General features: G+C 48.2%; 1 protein-coding gene across 2 annotated transcripts in view; it reads right to left on the reverse strand.

Moving 5' to 3' along the window:
• Nucleotides 1-16,934, reverse strand: part of STRA6 (signaling receptor and transporter of retinol STRA6) — a 49,530-nt gene that overhangs the window by 3,962 nt on the left and 28,634 nt on the right. For both annotated transcript variants that reach the window (XM_077934455.1, XM_077934456.1), the window contains 9 exons: nucleotides 11,793-11,860; nucleotides 9,996-10,072; nucleotides 8,477-8,538; nucleotides 8,083-8,260; nucleotides 5,452-5,527; nucleotides 3,999-4,132; nucleotides 2,690-2,807; nucleotides 1,258-1,359; nucleotides 61-224 (listed from right to left, as the gene is read on the reverse strand). In XM_077934455.1, coding sequence (XP_077790581.1) covers nucleotides 61-224; nucleotides 1,258-1,359; nucleotides 2,690-2,807; nucleotides 3,999-4,132; nucleotides 5,452-5,527; nucleotides 8,083-8,260; nucleotides 8,477-8,538; nucleotides 9,996-10,072; nucleotides 11,793-11,860 — 979 coding nt within the window. The remainder of the gene's footprint in view (nucleotides 1-60; nucleotides 225-1,257; nucleotides 1,360-2,689; nucleotides 2,808-3,998; nucleotides 4,133-5,451; nucleotides 5,528-8,082; nucleotides 8,261-8,476; nucleotides 8,539-9,995; nucleotides 10,073-11,792; nucleotides 11,861-16,934) is intronic.

A 16,934-nucleotide genomic window follows, 5' to 3' on the forward strand; every position in this document is an offset into this window, starting at 1 on the left:
AAGGAAAGAAAGCAGACGAGGAAAACAAAAAGGGGATCAAACCACTTGCATTCCGCTGACCTGGATCAAAGACTTCCACGCCGTGGCCTAGCATGCTCACATCCAGCCGGCAGAAGTGGACGACATTGTACAGCGCAGACCCCACCATCCTCCAGACTCCTGCCAAGACCCCCACGAGCACATTGATGGGGAACAGCAAGAAGGTCACAATGTACAGCGCCCGTCTTCCCAGAGGGGAAAAGTGGAAAGAGTGCAGACAGATTATTATTTTTGCACAAACGGCACCTGCATAGCCTTGCAGGAGCTTCTTCCGTTCATGATTCCCGCCCGCCACGCCTTCCCCCGAGAATTCTGGTGGAAATGGAAATGGGAGCAGAAGCTGATGATGTTCACTGATTCATCCCATGTCCAAAACAGAGCTCAACCCAGGGCATAGAATTGGAAGTCACTCTTGTTGCTTTCGGTCCACAAATCAATACATAATTGATTGTGACTACCCCCTCTGCCCTGGATTGTGTTTCCTTTACACTGAAACAGGGGGGAAGAATGTCACGACAGTGTAAGTTACCTAAGTTGTGTCAGTTACACAATTTTGCCACAGTTCACAGAGAGGCCAATCATGTCATTTTTGGTGGAAGACGAACTGCAGCTGAACGGAAATGGTGTTTCACATGACAAAAAGTGAGTGGAAGGGAAAATAGTGCCTTCTTATGCCTCTAACCTCTGGGCAACCATAAACTGGTTTAGAGGCTCAATCAAACCAATTCACTCTTCCCATTCTGATTCTGGAACGCAACTCATTGGCCATATCCACGCTAAACATTTAAAGCAGATTCACACCACAGCCATGGCAATCCTGGGAGCTGTATTTTGTTAAAGTTGCTGAGAGTTCCTAAGAAATCCTTCCCCCCTAGACCTATAGTTCCCAGAGTTATATAGTTCCCAGACTGATTGTTCAAACACTCTGGGAACTGTAAATCTGTGAGGGGACTAGGGGTCTCCAGACAACTCCTAGCACTCTTAACAGACTACATTTCCCAGGATTCTTTGGGGGGGGAGCCATGATTTTTTAAAGTGATATGATACTGCACATGTGTATTGCACATGTGGTCACTGCCTACATCACGGCTGTGGTCCATATTCCATCATCTGGACCCTGAGATGTTAACAAGCACAGGCGTTGCAAGAGGCAATCCAAGAGACAGTGGGGTGCTGCTCTCTCATGCTCTAGCTGGGATGAACAACTTCCATAGTCACCTGTTGGTCAGCTCCCTAGGGAGGCGGCCACGCTCCAGAAAATAGTAGTGAGTCAGCAGGTTCTGTGCAACCACAGCCAGCACCAAGGTCAACCAGAAAGGCCTAGACAAAGAAAGCAAATCAGAAGTGGCCAGTTTTGCTCAGGGTATAGTATTTGCACGACAGTTTTAAACTGGTGCAATAGCCATGGTTCCACTCAAGGGATCTGTGAAATTGCAAGGGTGAAGAGGAATCTTCAGTCTTAGAAGCTTTCCAGATGAATAATGCTCAGTGATCTAGACATCTTCTGTAAATCAAAGATTTCAGTGGTTGGGTGAAATATATTCGGGAGTCGAGTGTGGATTTCATGCTCTTTATTCAGCTGATAGTAGCGAGGAATGGAAGTTCCCCCGAAATGTCTGATTTATATACGTTATTTACACAATGGGCCCCATGTGATTGGCTAATTCAGGGATTCTCCTGTAGGCCAATCAGGTTGCGGATTCACTTCCACCTAGAGCTGGATTGGGTGGCTCCTGCGGACCAATCAGACTGCTGCATTCTGGATCCTATTGTTCTAGGACCAATCAGACTGCTGCATTCTGAATCCTATTGTTCTAGGACCAATCAGACTGCTGCATTTTGGATCCTATTCAACTCAGTACATAACAATGGGAATTCTTTTCTTAGTACAGTGGTACCTCGCAAGACGAATGCCTCGCAAGACGAAAAACTCGCTAGACAAAAGGGTTTTTTGTTTTTTGAGCTGCTTTGCAAGACGATTTTCCCTATGGGCTTGCTTTGCAAGACGGAAACGTCTTGCAAGTTTGTTTCCTTTTTCTTAAAACCGTTAATACCCAGGGTGCATTGCTTGAAGAGGTGCAGTTGCACATGGTGTGGTAGCCTTTTTTGAGGTTTTTGAAGACTTTGGTGATTTTTGAAGCTTTTCCAAAACTTCTTTTGAAACCGTGCTTCGCAAGACAAAAAATTCGCAAGACGAAAAAACTTGCAGAACGAATTAATTTCGTCTTGCGAGGCACCACTGTACTCAAGTGCAAAGGGCCTGCCTTGGGTTGTGGTGCGGCATTTAAACTGGGGGCTTACGCAGAGCCTGGAGAGTCATGTTTTTGGGATGCTGCAGTTGGACAAGTTGACCTCCCGTTGCTCGGTCCCTGTTCCTGCCCACCTAGCAGTTCGAAAGCACGTCAAAGTGCAAGTAGATAAATAGGTACCGCTCCGGCATGAAGGTAAAATGGCATTTCCGTGCGCTGCTCTGGTTCACCAGAAGCGGCTTAGTCATGCCGGCCACATGACCCAGAAGCTGTACGCCGGCTCTCTCAGCCAGTAAAGCGAGATGAGTGCCGCAACCCCAGAGTTGGCCACGACTGGACCTAATGGTCAGGGGTCTCTTTACCTTTACCTATGTCGCCCATTAGGCTTGTAGAACTCTTACCACATGTTCTCCATGATTTTAAAGAGGAGCATGTTGCTGCCAGATTGCAGGGGGATGACCACAAAGAAAGTGAAAATCACAGTGCAGACGAAGAAGACGATGTGCTGGATGAGCAGACCTGGAACAGGGGCAAGAACACACCATCACAACAGAGGAAGCTGCCAGTGTGGACAGGCTGGACAGACCATCCAGGCAGTGGCTCTTCTGGGTTTCAGACAGCGGTTTCCACAGCCTCAGTTGGAGGACCGACTTCCCTGCTTCCCCTTCCAAACAGTGGTGGAGGAACCCTCTCTGGCACCTGGTGCGGGACTCCAAGGAGCGGGGCAAACCGCCTAGCGGCGCATGTGCAACGTCTGAACACACTGCGCATGCATGGCAGCCTGTACGGTCGTCATGTGAGAGGCAGCCCGTACAGATGCCATGTGAGCGGCGCTCATACTAACTGCACGTTTGCCCTTGGCCGCTCTACGGCTGGGGGGGCCATTGGGCCATCTTGTCACTCCCGAATAGTGCCTGGGGTGGACCGCCCCCTGCGCCCCCCTTGTACGCCCCTGCTTTCAAAGAGGCTGAAGTTGGGGTGGAAAGGAGGGATTGTCATCACCATCCGCCATTAAATTCATATTCTGCCAAAGATCAAGGGGCCGTTCACAGGATAAAAACACAAAGGACATCACACACACTCCTCTAGCCTGGAGCTTACCAGAGCACTGAATGCCCCTCCTCCTGCCCAATAGCGCTGTGGGTCTGAGGGCCGCCCAAGGTGGGTGGGCTGTCTTAGCAACATTTCGGAGTAATCACACATACAGTGGTATCTCTGGTTGCAAACAGGATCTGTTCCGGAGCCCCGTTCGCAACATGAGCAGAACGCAACCTGCATCTGCGCATGCGCGGGTCGCGATTTGCTGCTTCTGCGCATGCCTGTGATGTCATTTTGAGCATCTGCGCATGCAGCGAAACCCGGAAGTAACCCTTTCTGGTACTTCCGGGTCGCTGCGGAACGCAACCTGAAAAGATTTAACCTGAAGCAAACTTAACAAGAGGTATGACTGTACTGGTCTTTGCCTAAAGTCCTTCCCCAGTGGAACAGGACCACTCAGTTGCCCTAGCATGAGACTCTTAATCTCAGGGCTATGGGTTAGAGCACCATGTGGGCTGGACGAGATGACCCTTTGTTGCAGGTTTTATTGCATTAGTTTCCATCGCAGTTATCCTCTGTTTTTCACAAATCGCTCGGGAGCACCTTTCTCTAACACGCCAGCACCTCCGCCCCAATCCTTACACAAAAGGTGCAAATCAGCATATTGTTTACCTAAGCAGGCAAATGCAGTTTGGAAGCTGGCAAAGAACATCCAGCACACCAGAGCCTGCTGTGAAGGCTGAAGCTTGCGAGAGCAATAGAAGACGTCTGTGACTGCCCCTTGGTACAGGCGCTGGAGGTTGGTCCTGAAAACGGAGAGGGAGAAACCGGGGTGGGGGGGGGAGGGGGGAGATGCAGTCAAGTGGAATGTGAGAGCACCTAAGGAGGATAGATGAAAACGTAGGGAGAGCCTGCTGGACCAGGCCAAAGGGGGCTCCTCATCTACGCCTGCAGAAACCCCTCCTGTGGTTTCCAGCAACTGGTATTCAGAAGCTGGAAACAAACACAATCCCCTGTGTTGCAAAATGTGACAATCTACAAAAATGCAAACGCAACGTGCTGGCTAATAACTGTTAGTAAATATAGAATCGGTATGATGCCATTCAAAATATACGAATAAGCCACTTCAAAATTATATATATCTCATACAACACATCTCACAAAATATACAAGTTGTTATGTGTATCAGAGTCAAACAAAGGTTCAAACAACCAATGAATAGTGAGGAACGCCAACCCGTCTCTCAAAGGAAGACGTCTCACACAAGTCTCAAAGGAAGACGTTTCTCCAAAGTCTCAAAAGGACAGTGCATCCGGAATAGTTCAACTGTTTCGAAATAAAGTCTTCATCAGCGAATAATTATCAATGAAATATACATACTAGTGAAGATCATACTAGTGGATCAGTGCTCACTGGATAATGTAGCTGCTGAGACGTCTTCCTTTGAGAGACAGTTTGGCGTTCCAACAATAAAGGTTGCTTGAACCTTTGACTGACTCATACACATAACAACTTGCAGTCACTTGTATATTTTGTGAGATGTGTTGCATGATATATATATATATTATTTTGAAGTGGCTTATTCGTTTATTTTGAATGACATCATGCTGATTATATATTTACTAACAGTTATTAGCCAGTGTGTTGCATTTGCACTTTTGTAGATTCCCAGTGTGGAGGCAGAGCACAGCTATCATGGTATCGCAGTAGCCATGGAAAGACCTCTCTTCCTCCATAAATTTGTCCAATCCTCTTCTAAAGCCATCCACCTTAGTGGCCATCCCTCCCTCCCGGGGGAAGGGCTTCCATAGATCAACCCCTCATTGTGAATGAAGGACTTTTAGGATGGTGGATGCCAAGTGAAGGCATTTGTTCTCAAAGCAGGGATGAGAACAACAGCGGAAGTGGCTTGATGCAATGCTAGATTGGGGTTTTCAGCTGGAGCACTTAAAGTGAAACGGAGCAGGAGGAAGGCGAAGGGAATGCCATGCCATATCTCTTGCCAGTTAAGAGAAGCAGGAGGGGGCTGGCTTGGGGCAGCCTGATTTGGGTGGGGCAGAGCCCCGTTTGCCCTGATGGACCTCCCTTCCCTGCCCCCGGTGGAGTCCAGAAGGACAAGGCTCACCTGTGCTTCCCCATGGACTTCATCAGCATACAGAAAGTCAGCAGGCAGGAGACGACCAGGGAGGAGACGAAGCAGACTGCAAAAAACAGGAGTGGTTTCACAACCAGTCCCTCTTTTCCCAAGGAAACTCTGGGAATTGCAGCTCTGGGAGGTGAATCGGGACCTTCTAGCAACTCTCAGCAGCACCCTTCACAAAGTACAGCTCCCCTAATTCTTTGGGGGAAGCGGGGGGGGGGGTTGCTTAAAGTGGTATCTTGGTGCAAATGTGCTCCCTGACTCTCACCTGCATTCCCTTGGTTCAGGTGTGCTTCTGCCATTCTGCAGATGACAAGAGATGACAGAGATGGGAGAGATGACAAGACAGGCAGCAGCCTATTTGTCTGGCTGTCTGCCTGCCTGTCAGTCAGCCTGTCATCGGCTATGCACTCCCCCTTCCCCTCCTCCATGCAGCATCTTTTCCACCCCATCCTCTCTGTGCCAAATGCAGGATCCTACCACCCCCCCCCCCGCAAGCCTTTGTGAGCACTGCACTACCATCTGCGGGGTGAAACTCCTGCCTGCATTTCACTCCCCACTCAATCCTTCTTGGCATTGAGCGCTGCTTTTAGCTTGCTGGCAAATGGCCCAGAAATAAAGCAGGGAAAGTGGGCGAATCCGCATAAAGGAAACCCCCAATGGACCCCACAATGACAAGGATGTTTGCATGCCATAAGACGCCCCTCAGATTAGGAAACTTTGACCACAGACCCTGATCCTGTCTGCAACGTTTCCCTACATCCAGAATCCATTCCCTCTGAACTTCAGAAAGGTCTCTGCACACACAGCGTGAGGGCTAGGAACTTAGGATTTCAAAAAATAAAAGAAAAACATTTGGAGAAACATTGAAGCACGTCAACTTGATAACTACACAGCCATATCAGCATCCCAGTGTTTGGAACTTGCCCTCTTCATCAGAGGAAAGATACCCAGGTAGTAATCGGGGAACGCGCTAACCATCCTTTCGACTTGTAGCAACAGTCCAATTTGAGGACAATAATGCCATGACCACGACTAAGGATGGAAGGCTTGGGGAATTTTGGTTCTCAGAGTGCTCATCTACATTCCTGCTTTTCCCATGCCTAGAATGCAGAGGCCCATGTGCTTTTCCCCTTCTCCCACTCCTTTCTTGGGGGAAAACCCAATGTTTAGTGCATGGGCAGCTGCCCCCCTAAATCAAGTAGATCAATACAAAATACTTAACTAGCTGAAGTTCTACCCCCCCACACACATAAAGCCCCCCCCCCCTAAATCATGGCTACATCCATGGTTTAGAACGAAATTGGAAGAAAGGCCAATCCAGAAAAAACCAAATCCTGTGCAGAGAATTCTGGGAGATTTAAAAGATCTTGGCACTAAGCTGAATTCATTATGTATCTGTTAATTGACATTTTGATAGCTCAGCAAACTTGGGAAAGGGGAAAGGTCACTTCAATTGAATTATGGGGACAATGACTAAAATGCTGGCTCAACATTTATTATCATTATTTTTAGCTTCTCAGTTAGGGGGCCAACCAGCTCTGGAGAGGATATATTGATCAGTAATGTGCTTAGAGATATGCTCCAAGATAAATACAAAAGACTAGACTGCATTCATGTGGAGACCTTATTGCATAACTGGGCTTGTGACCCAGTTCTTGTTCCTACAGTTTCGTTATTTTTTGGGCGGCAGGGTGGGAAACAATTGAAAAATAAAAATGTGGGCAGGGGGAGCAGCCAGGGCTGGGCACTCTTATATCCTTGTGTTTCTTTAGTTCTTCAGAGCCATTTCTCAGGGATGCTTCAGTTGTGATTCCTGCATTGGAAGGTTGGACTAGACGGGACCAGTGGCGTAGCATGGGTTGTCGGCACCCGGGGCAAGGCAAGTAATTTGCGCCCCCTAACCCGTGGATTTGCACCCCCTAACCCTAACCCCCAGATGTTGCTTCCAACCCTACAAATCTATGCCTATGAATGATGGTCCCTCTCTCTCTCTCTTTCTCATATTCCAATTGATTCCCATTTCCGCCGATCGATCCCCGAAGCTCTCACCCAGCGAAATTCGTGCGTAATTACGCTTCGCCATCCCTAATCCTGCCGCTTCCACCGGGAAATCATGGCGGTGCGTTTCTCCTCTCCAAACTTTCCCTGGTCCTTTGCCGGCTGGCGCAGCCCTTTTGGCTACGAGCTCCCCTCCTTCTCTGCCCGCTTCCGACCCCACCTCCCCGTCCAGCCTCCCTACCTCCTGAAAAAAGGCGCCGGCGCTGAGCAGGACACCCCCCGTGGCCATCGGAGAGAGGCGGGGCCGAGGGAGGCGAGCCAATGGGCGAGGCGGGGGTAGGTGGCCACGGGGGCGGGCGCTGCCGCAGTCCTCGGGTGGGCAAGGTAGGAGCAGGCGGAGGCTGGCCGGCCGCTCTGACAATAGGGGTGGGCCGAGGGCATGACGCAGCTGGGCCCTCTGGACTCACGCCCCCCAGATGTTGCGCCCGGTGCGGCCGGCACCCCTGGCACCCCCCACGCTACGCCACTGGACGGGACCCCTTCCAGCTCCAGAGTTTGCTCTTATCAGGGGGAGAAAGGGACATTGTCAACAAGACCAGGGCCCCAAAGACTCACCTTCTAGCGACCAGATGTAGTGCTTGAGGGTGGCTAACTCTTTGTCTCCAGGGATCCCAGCGGGATTTTCAGAGGGGACTAAACCAAACTGGATGAAGAGTGCAGTCAGCTCCTTGGTCATCCCAGACCTTACTATCTGGATGCTGGGGACGAAGACAGCCAGGAGGAGGAGGGCCACCTGTAAACCAAGAGATGGTTCACCTGGCTGGCCAGTGAGAGAACAGGATGCTGGACTAGATGGACCACTGGCCTGACCCAGCAGCCTCTTCTGATGCTCTTATGTCTCTGGGTACCAGTTGTTGGGAGACATGTGCAATAGAGCGCTATTCCACTTGTGGGCACCCATGAGAACAGAATCCTGGGCTGGATAGGCCGTGGGTTCTTAGGTTCTTACCTGATAGACAGCAATCACAGATGTGGCGAGGGAGAGAACCAGCTTCAGAGGGATTTGGAAGCCTGCAATTCCAAACAAAAAAATCATAATCACACATGGGTAGCACCCAACAGTTCCATAAAATTTTCCGATGTTATTAACGAAAGAAGCATTGGTGGGTCAGAGTCCGCTCCACTGGTTGCATGGAACTTGAGACTTAAGTTGTCAGGTTTATATGGTGCAAAGAAGGAAATGTAAAAGAGGTTGAGAGTTAAACATAAATGGAATGCAGAAATGCAGTCTATGCCATGGATGTAGAGTAGCTTAAAGGAAATGGGTGAAAACACAATTGTGTGTGTGTGTGTGTGTGTGTGTGTGTGAGAGAGAGAGAGAGAGAGAGAGAGAGAGAGAGAGAGAGAGGGAGAAGCTTTGGTCCAAACAACTGAAGTATATAATCAAGAGATGTGTCCCAAGAACCCACAAAGAAATCCAACAGCCACAAAAACACATGTACAATTGCTGCTTCCTAAGCCAAATTCAGGGACATGGGTGGCACTGTGGGTTAAACCACAGAGCCTAGGACTCGCCGATCAGAAGGTCAGCGGTTCGAATCCCTGCGACGGGCTGAGCTCCCGTTGCTCAGTCCCTGCTCCTGCCAACCTAGCAGTTCGAAAGCACGTCAAGTTCAAGTAGATAAATAGGTACCGCTCCGGCAGGAAGGTAAACGGCGTTTCCGTGCGCTGCTCTGGTTCGCCAGAAGCGGCTTAGTCATGCTGGCCACATGACCCGGAAGCTGTACGCCGGCTCCCTCCACCAGTAAAGCGAGATGAGTGCCGCAACCCCAGAATCGGTCACAACTGGACCTAATGGTCAGGGGTCCCTTTACCTTTTAAGCCAAATTCAGCTTATTAGTTAAGTAGGGTGGTCTGCCAGGAATGATAGTCATTTTTCCCAATGGGGTGGGGTGAGCCAGGAGGCAGGACGCTCCTAGGAGTCTGCCTGCCTCCTCCCACTCAGCCACCCTATAGCTGAGGGGGAGGCGGTGGGTGGACCTTTTGAGGCAGTGCGGAGCCTGCAGGTGCCCAAGCCACCGCATCACTCCCAAGAGAGACACGTGGCTCAGGCGAGCTGCAGGCCCTGTGGTGAGTGCTGCCCGACATTTTGTCACCCCCCTCAGTGGTGACACCTGGGGCGGACCGCCCCTACCGCACCCCCTTCCTCCGCCTGATTGCTCCGTAGGGCTGCAAATTGGGATGAAAACGTTTGTCCATTTAGAGTGAGGGCAGAAAGCAATACTCTCACTCTGATTTGGCTTTATCAAGCTATCATTGCGACACTGGCAGCATCCCTTGACGGAATCGTGTTGCCTTCATAATCCCTGGTTGCCAGGACCGCTTCAAGAAGAAGCACCCACGGTGGCTTTCATTTGCCTCCATTTCTCCACCTGTTTTGTGCACCTGCAGCCTCTTTTGCGGGTGGAGGATTTAAGAACAAGCCGAAGCAACAATGGAGCCTTTTGAAAGATCTGTGCATGCAGTACCTTCCTGAGGTGTGTAGAGGAATGAGCAGAAATAGGAGCGGATCCTTGACAGCAGGCTTGGCTTGGCTCTGCTGATGCTAGAGGGACAGAAAGAAAGTTTGGCTCAGGCAGAGAAGAAGAGGCACACACACAAACCCGCCAAGACACGAGGACAGGGCCAGGGGACCCTTTTCAGGCTGAGGGCCGCAATGCCTAATCTACAACTTTTGCTGGGCTTAAGCAAGCTAGCATGCCTCCAGCCAAGCTATATTTTTTACTCATCTATCTATCTATCTATCTATCTATCTATCTATCTATCTATCTATCATCTATCTATCTATCTATCTATCTATCATCTATCTATCTATCTATCTATCTATCTATCTATCTATCTATCTATCATCTATCTATCATCTATCTAATCTATCTAATCTATCTAATCTATCTAATCTACAGTGGTACCTCGGGTTAAGAACTTAATTCATTCTGGAGGTCCGTTCTTAACCTGAAACTGTTCTTAACCTGAGGTACCACTTTAGCTAATGGGGCCTCCCGCTGCCTCCGCGCCGCCACTGCGCGATTTCTGTTCTCATCCTGAAGCAAAGTTCTTAACCCGAGGTACTATTTCTGGGTTAGCAGAGTCTGTAACCTGAAGCGTCTGTAACCTAAGGTACCACCTGTATGTATGTATGTACCTACCTACCTACCTACCTACCTACCTACCTATGAACTATAAGCAAACCAATATTTTTTCTCAAACCTATCAAAAAGTGGATGTGGCAGTTCCAAAGTTTGGGAGCTTGATTTAGTAGGAAAGGTAACCAACAAACCACACAGTTCCAACAGATAATGTAAAAAGGATAGATTTCCAGATGTCTGCTTTGATTTTACTACTTATGCCAATAGGGAAGAACAAAGAACGCCCCCCCTCCATTTGCTTATCAATGGATTTGATTGATACAACAATATGTGATCCATTCCACCCATGACACTAATGGACTTTATTTTACTCTAAGTTTAAGATTATATTCAGCCTTCTATTTTTATCATACCTGCTTGTTGTGTGTCTGTTGTTATTAACCTAATAATGTGTTGTCTTTAATTCGCCTTTCTTGCTTCATGCAGCGGTACCTTGGGTTAAGAACTTAATTCGTTCTGGAGGTCCGTTCTTAACCTGAAACTGTTCTTAACCTGAGGCACCACTACTTTAGCTAATACGGCCTCCCACTGCCGCCAGAGCACGATTTCTGTTCTCATCCTGAAGCAAAGCTCTTAACCTGAGGTACTATTTCTGGGTTAGCAGAGTCTGTAACCTGAAGCATCTGTAACCTGAAGCGTCTGTAACCCGAGGTACCACTGTATTGATTAATTTATTTAAAAAGTGTGTGGAGCTGGTGTTGCCTTGGTATAATAGACTACTGTCCAGCCTGCAAAAGCCAGAGGTTTCTATGCTCATGGCTCCATCCAGCCAACCCAGACATGTGATCATAGGTCAAGCTCTCTGGGAGGGAATAAGCACTAGAGGAGGGTGTGGATTGGGGCCAGCAAGGAGCGTGGCTTGGACCAGATAGAGCCACATTATTCTTATTTTTATTTATGTCATAAAATTTACTCATGGCTTGGTGTGTTGTTGTTTTTAAAACAACAACAACAAAACAACAACAACCCTAAAATCAGTTTCCAAAAAAGATGAAACAAGATACAGGGATATTCTGGGGCCAACTTGCCCACCCACCCCCATTTCAGTTCCCATTCATCTCCAGATTTTGGGATGCGGTTTTGCTGAATGAAAGGCAGGCTGGGTGTGTGAGGCTTTACCTCTTATTTGGCGTCCTTTTTGCCAGGATATTCTTCAGATAGTCTTCGTAATAGCCACTCCCCGGCAGCTTAAAACAGACACAAAAGACTGATTATTCCGCATGAATTTTTGGTGCAAGGTCGCATCTGCCCCCCCCCCAATGAAAGTGCTCTAATGCCACTTCAATTGGCATAGCTCCCCCCCACCACCACCAAGAATTCTGGGAACTATAGTTTATAAAGGGTGTTCACCCAACAGAGCTAGAGTTCCCAGCACCCATGACTGTTTTAGTAGTACTAGAGTGTTTTAAATGTATTGTGTGAATGTGACCACATCTCCAAATTAGACTATGCTCTCTTAGCTGTGATTCCTGATTTTTTTTTGGGGGGGGGCAAGACTTAGATGACCCTTTGGGTCCCTTCCAAATCTACAGGTCTACGGTTCTTAACAGACAGCATTTGAAATATAGGGGGAAAGTAGGAACCTTGCTGCGTACTTAAAGGATTTGGGGTACAGCTTCATAGCACAAATTTGCTAATTTATATGTATGGAAGTTCCAGAGAAAATTTAGGATAGGGGGTGGAGAACATTTGCAGAAACATCTGCATTTCACAGCATGCCCAGCCCACCACGTAAACTATGTATTCTTCCTTTTTTTAAGTGTGTGTGTGTTTAGGGAAAGGGGCAAGGATCTGGGGCTCAGCTTAGCACAGAAGACTCAGGCTGGCACAATGGCCATTTACTAAGCCAAATTCAGCTTGCCAGCCAGCCAGGGTGGTCTTGAAAGCCAGGCCACACCAAAGCCGGGGCTGCAAAACACATCTCCAATTGGGCAGTTGTTCCGCAGGGCTGTGAAAATGATTGCCCATTCAGAGTAATGGGAGAAAGCATTGCCCTCACTCTGATTTGGCTTTTAATACATTGTTCAGTAACTGGGCCTTGGAAACACCCCACTTCCACCCCAAAATGCCCCTGTTGAAAAGGTATAATGGTGCCTCGCAAGACGAAATTAATCTGTTCCGCGAGTCTCTTCGTCTTGCGGTTTTTTCGTCTTGCGAAGCACGGCTATTAGCGGCTTAGCGGCTATTAACGGCTTAGCGGCTTTAAGAAAAAGGAAACAAACTCGCAAGAACTCGCAAGACATTTTGTCTTGCGAAGCAAGCCCATAGGGAAATTTGTCTTGCGGAACGACTAAAAAATCGGAAAACCCTTTCGTCTAGCGAGTTTTTCGTCTTGCGAGGCATTCGTCTTGCGGGGCACCACTGTACAAAGGTCTCAATCAATCCATCGGTTCGACTCAATTTTCACATAGCTAAAGGGGCAGTTGCAAAAATGTAAGAGGCCGCTTTGCACATTAAAAGAATATTAGGTGCACACCTGTAAAAGCCATTAATTATGAACATGACAAACATGTGCAGTTTTGCAATTTGCAAAATGAATAGTTAATTACTTGGAAAATGAATTAACTGACAGCTCCAAAAATCACCTCTGCTGCACATTCTTGTTAGGTACTTGGCCATCATTGGCTCAAGTACTGCTTAGGTTTATAGCAGGCCTGGTATAGGAAACTGGCACCCTTCGACAGCTGCGGGGGCATCCAGCTTTCTCTGCCCTGATGCCTGCCCTGGGCTCCTGGCTGTGGGCACACCCAGTGGCTGTAGGATCAAGCAACCCTTTAAGCCCCTGCAATGCCCCAGGGCCAGCGCTGCATTGTGGGAATTGTGGAAAATCAAAGTGGCCATTTGCACCATCAGGAAAACACTTTGCCAAGGGCTACCGCAACCCAGGAGCCAGTCTGAGTCTGAGCTTGAGCCATGGAGTACCAACGTGACAAGCTATCTGGGGCCAGAGAGAAAATGCAAGCAATTCATCCAAGAGATATTTGATGGCAGACACCACCTGGGAAATCAGGGCAAGGAAGGAGGACGAGATGAAGAATAAATTAAAAAGCAAAGGGGGCTGGGGCAGAGACCATACAGGATTCTCCAGTTACTCCCTTGAGGACCAGAAAATATGGTCTCCAGGGAACGTGGTTCAAGTAAAAAGGCTCTTTGAATTAAAGGAGAAGACCACCAATTGTACAGGCTGCCTGGCCAGATGTCTCTAGTGCTGTAGAGGAAATGTTTTAGGGAGGCTTGCCCTTCAATTGCAACGTGGCAAATGTGCTTTGATTGGGGATAATATGGTAGGAGCTGCATCTTTTCAAAAGGGCAAAACAAGCCAGTGGTGCTGCTGAGAGAGAAAACAGGAGGAAGCACACCCAAAAGCTCAGTCCATTTCCATCCTGGCTCTCTCTCAGGTGTGCTCAGCCAGAGCTCTGCTTCACCCCATTTTTCAGGGAATCATTAAAACCAGCATGGAGGCAAGGCTGGGGTATCTAAAAGGCGCGTCTCCACCCCCATCGTTCTCCCCGGACACTGAGGTCCAGCGCCGAGGGCCTTCTGGCGGTTCCCTCACTGTGAGAAGCCAAGTTACAGGGAACCAGGCAGAGGGCCTTCTTGGTAGTGGTGCCCTCCCTGTGGAACGCCCTCCCACCAGATGTCAAAGAGAAAAACAACTACCAGACTTTTAGAAGACATCTGAAGGCAGCCCTCTTTAGGGAAGCTTTTAATGTCAGACGGAATATTGTATTTTAATATTCTGTTGGAAGCCACCCAGAGCGGCTGGGGAAACCCAGCCCGATGGTTGGGGTATAAATAATAAATTATTATTATTATTATTATTATTATTATTATTATTATTATTGACAATTCATTTTTTATTTTTTTTTTAAAAAACCTACAGTAAAATACCCCGCCCATGCAAACAGGTGATAAGACACTTAAAAGCCAAAGGTCTGATTAAAAGGGAATGTTTTTTTCTGGCACCTAAAGATATGCAATGATGGTGCCAGCTGAACCTCCTTGGGTTCCCAGTTGAGGAGCCACCACTGGAAAAAAACATTTGCCTGTTTAGAATTAGTATAATTATAATTTATTGCATTTATAACCCACTCTGCTGCACAATGAGCTCAGTGTAGCATACAAGGCTCTCTCAATCCGCATAACAACTCTGCAAGGCAAGTTAGGCTGAAAGGCAGTGACTGGCACCAAGTGGGTGATTTGAACCCTGGCCTCTTCCAGGTCCTAGTCTGACACTCTAACCACTATACCACACTGTCTCTCCAATGAGACTCTCCACTAACTAGCACATGATTCTTTCCTGGCCCTGCATGGAGATACTGGGGATTGAACTGGTGATCTTCTGCATGCAAACCACGTTCTCTGAATTCTGAGCCCCTCCAGAAAGGCTACCATCTGCGCTGATTAATCTGCGATGTCTCATTCACACATTCAAGTCACTATCTGACGCTACAGTCAGTGGGCAAGGACTGGCACCACGGTGGGTTGGCAAGGCAGTGATTCAGGAAGAGGCTCATAGCTGGTTGTTCCAGCATCTTCCTGCAGGAAGCAAAACCATATTGTGAAAGGCTACCCACCAAGATGCAGGCTGTGATATGTAGCAAAGACACCCGTGATATATTTATTCATTGCATTTATATTAGATCTACTTTGAGTGAAGCTCTGCTGGTGACCTCTCTCTTTGCCACTGACAGTCAGGGTATGCTTTTGCTTCCGCTAACCGAGAAAAGACTCAGCGAACGGATGCTGCAACTTCAGACAGTTTCTGCAACATCCTCAGCACACTTCTTATATTTTTAAAGAAGCACCCGACTTCTGCAACCTATTTAAAAATGCCTTGCATAATTCCCATATGCCTCGCCAGCCTTTGTGATCGCAGTTGCAGAGGTGCTAATTATCGTGGGGAGAGGAGTGGGTCTGTCACTACACAAGGTTGTTGCAGGATCCCAGCTGGAGATCTGCACAAAAATCGGAAGTGGAATAAGAAGGAACGTTCTGTTCCGACTCCTTATCCCAGCGTTGTGGATTGGGCTAAAGCCTAAAATCCGAGTGCAGATTTGGGCTTCTATCGATTATTTATTTATTTTTAAATAGAGCTTTCTTTCTTAAAACAAAGACCTCTGTGCCAATCGTTTGGATTATGATTCTGTTGCCAAACACTCACTCTCCTCCTTCCACTGTAAGGCTCTGAATAGGAAACATTCAGAAACTCAAATCTTCTTGAGCTAAGTGGTTTAGATTTCAGGGGGGGGGAAAGCAGATTATTGTCCCCCCCCCCAAGAGCCAAATTGTCTTTCCCACACACCTTGTAAACTGAGGGCACCTCAATTAGAGTCGGCCTTGGGAAGGGAATCACGGGGTTGTAGAATCAGAAGGGACCCCAAGGCTCAATGAGGAATCACAGCGAAAGCATCCCTGACAGATGGTCATCCAATCTCTGCTTAAAAACCTCCAAGGAAGTAGAGTCCACCGCCTTCTGAGGACTGAGTGAATCTGGTCCATTGTCAAACATCTCTTATTGCCAGGAAGTTCTTCCTAAGCTTTAGTCGGAATCCCCTTCCTTGCAATTTGAATCCACTGGTTTGGGTTCTGCCCTCCAGAGCAGCAGAAAACCAGCTTGCTCCATCCTCCTCTTTGATATTTGAAGATGACTCTCCTTTCTCCTCTGAGTCTCCTCTTTTCAAGGCCGAACATCCCCAACTCCCTCTATTGTTCCTCATAAGGCTTGGTCATCTTGGTTGCCCTCCTCTGCACACATTCCAGCATGTCAATATCCTTTTTAAACTGTGGTGGTCAGAACTGGACACAGGACGCCAGGTGTGGTCTGACCAAAGCAGAATAGAATGGGACTATTATTATTATTCAGACGCGGGTGGCGCTGTGGGTTAAACCACAGAGCCTAGGGCTTGCCAATCAGAAGGTTGGCGGTTTGAATCCCTGCAACGGGGTGAGCTCCCGTTGCTCGATCCCTGCTCCTGCCAACCTAGCAGTTCGAAAGCACGTCAAGTGCAAGTAGATAAATAGGTACCACTCCGGCGGGAAGGTAAACGGTGTTTCCGTGTGCTGCTCTGGTTTGCCAGAAGCGGCTTTGTCACGCTGGCCACATGACCCGGAAGCTGTACGGCGGCTCCCTCGGCCAATAAAGCGAGATGAGTGTGCAACTCCAAGGACCTAACGGTCAGGGGTCCCTTTGCCTTTATTTTTATTATTAAAATTAAAAAATTCCTTCCAGTAGCACCTTAGAGGCCAACTAAGTTTGTT

Source organism: Podarcis muralis, chromosome 9 (assembly GCF_964188315.1).
Source record: "Podarcis muralis chromosome 9, rPodMur119.hap1.1, whole genome shotgun sequence".
Classification (NCBI taxonomy): domain Eukaryota; kingdom Metazoa; phylum Chordata; class Lepidosauria; order Squamata; family Lacertidae; genus Podarcis; species Podarcis muralis.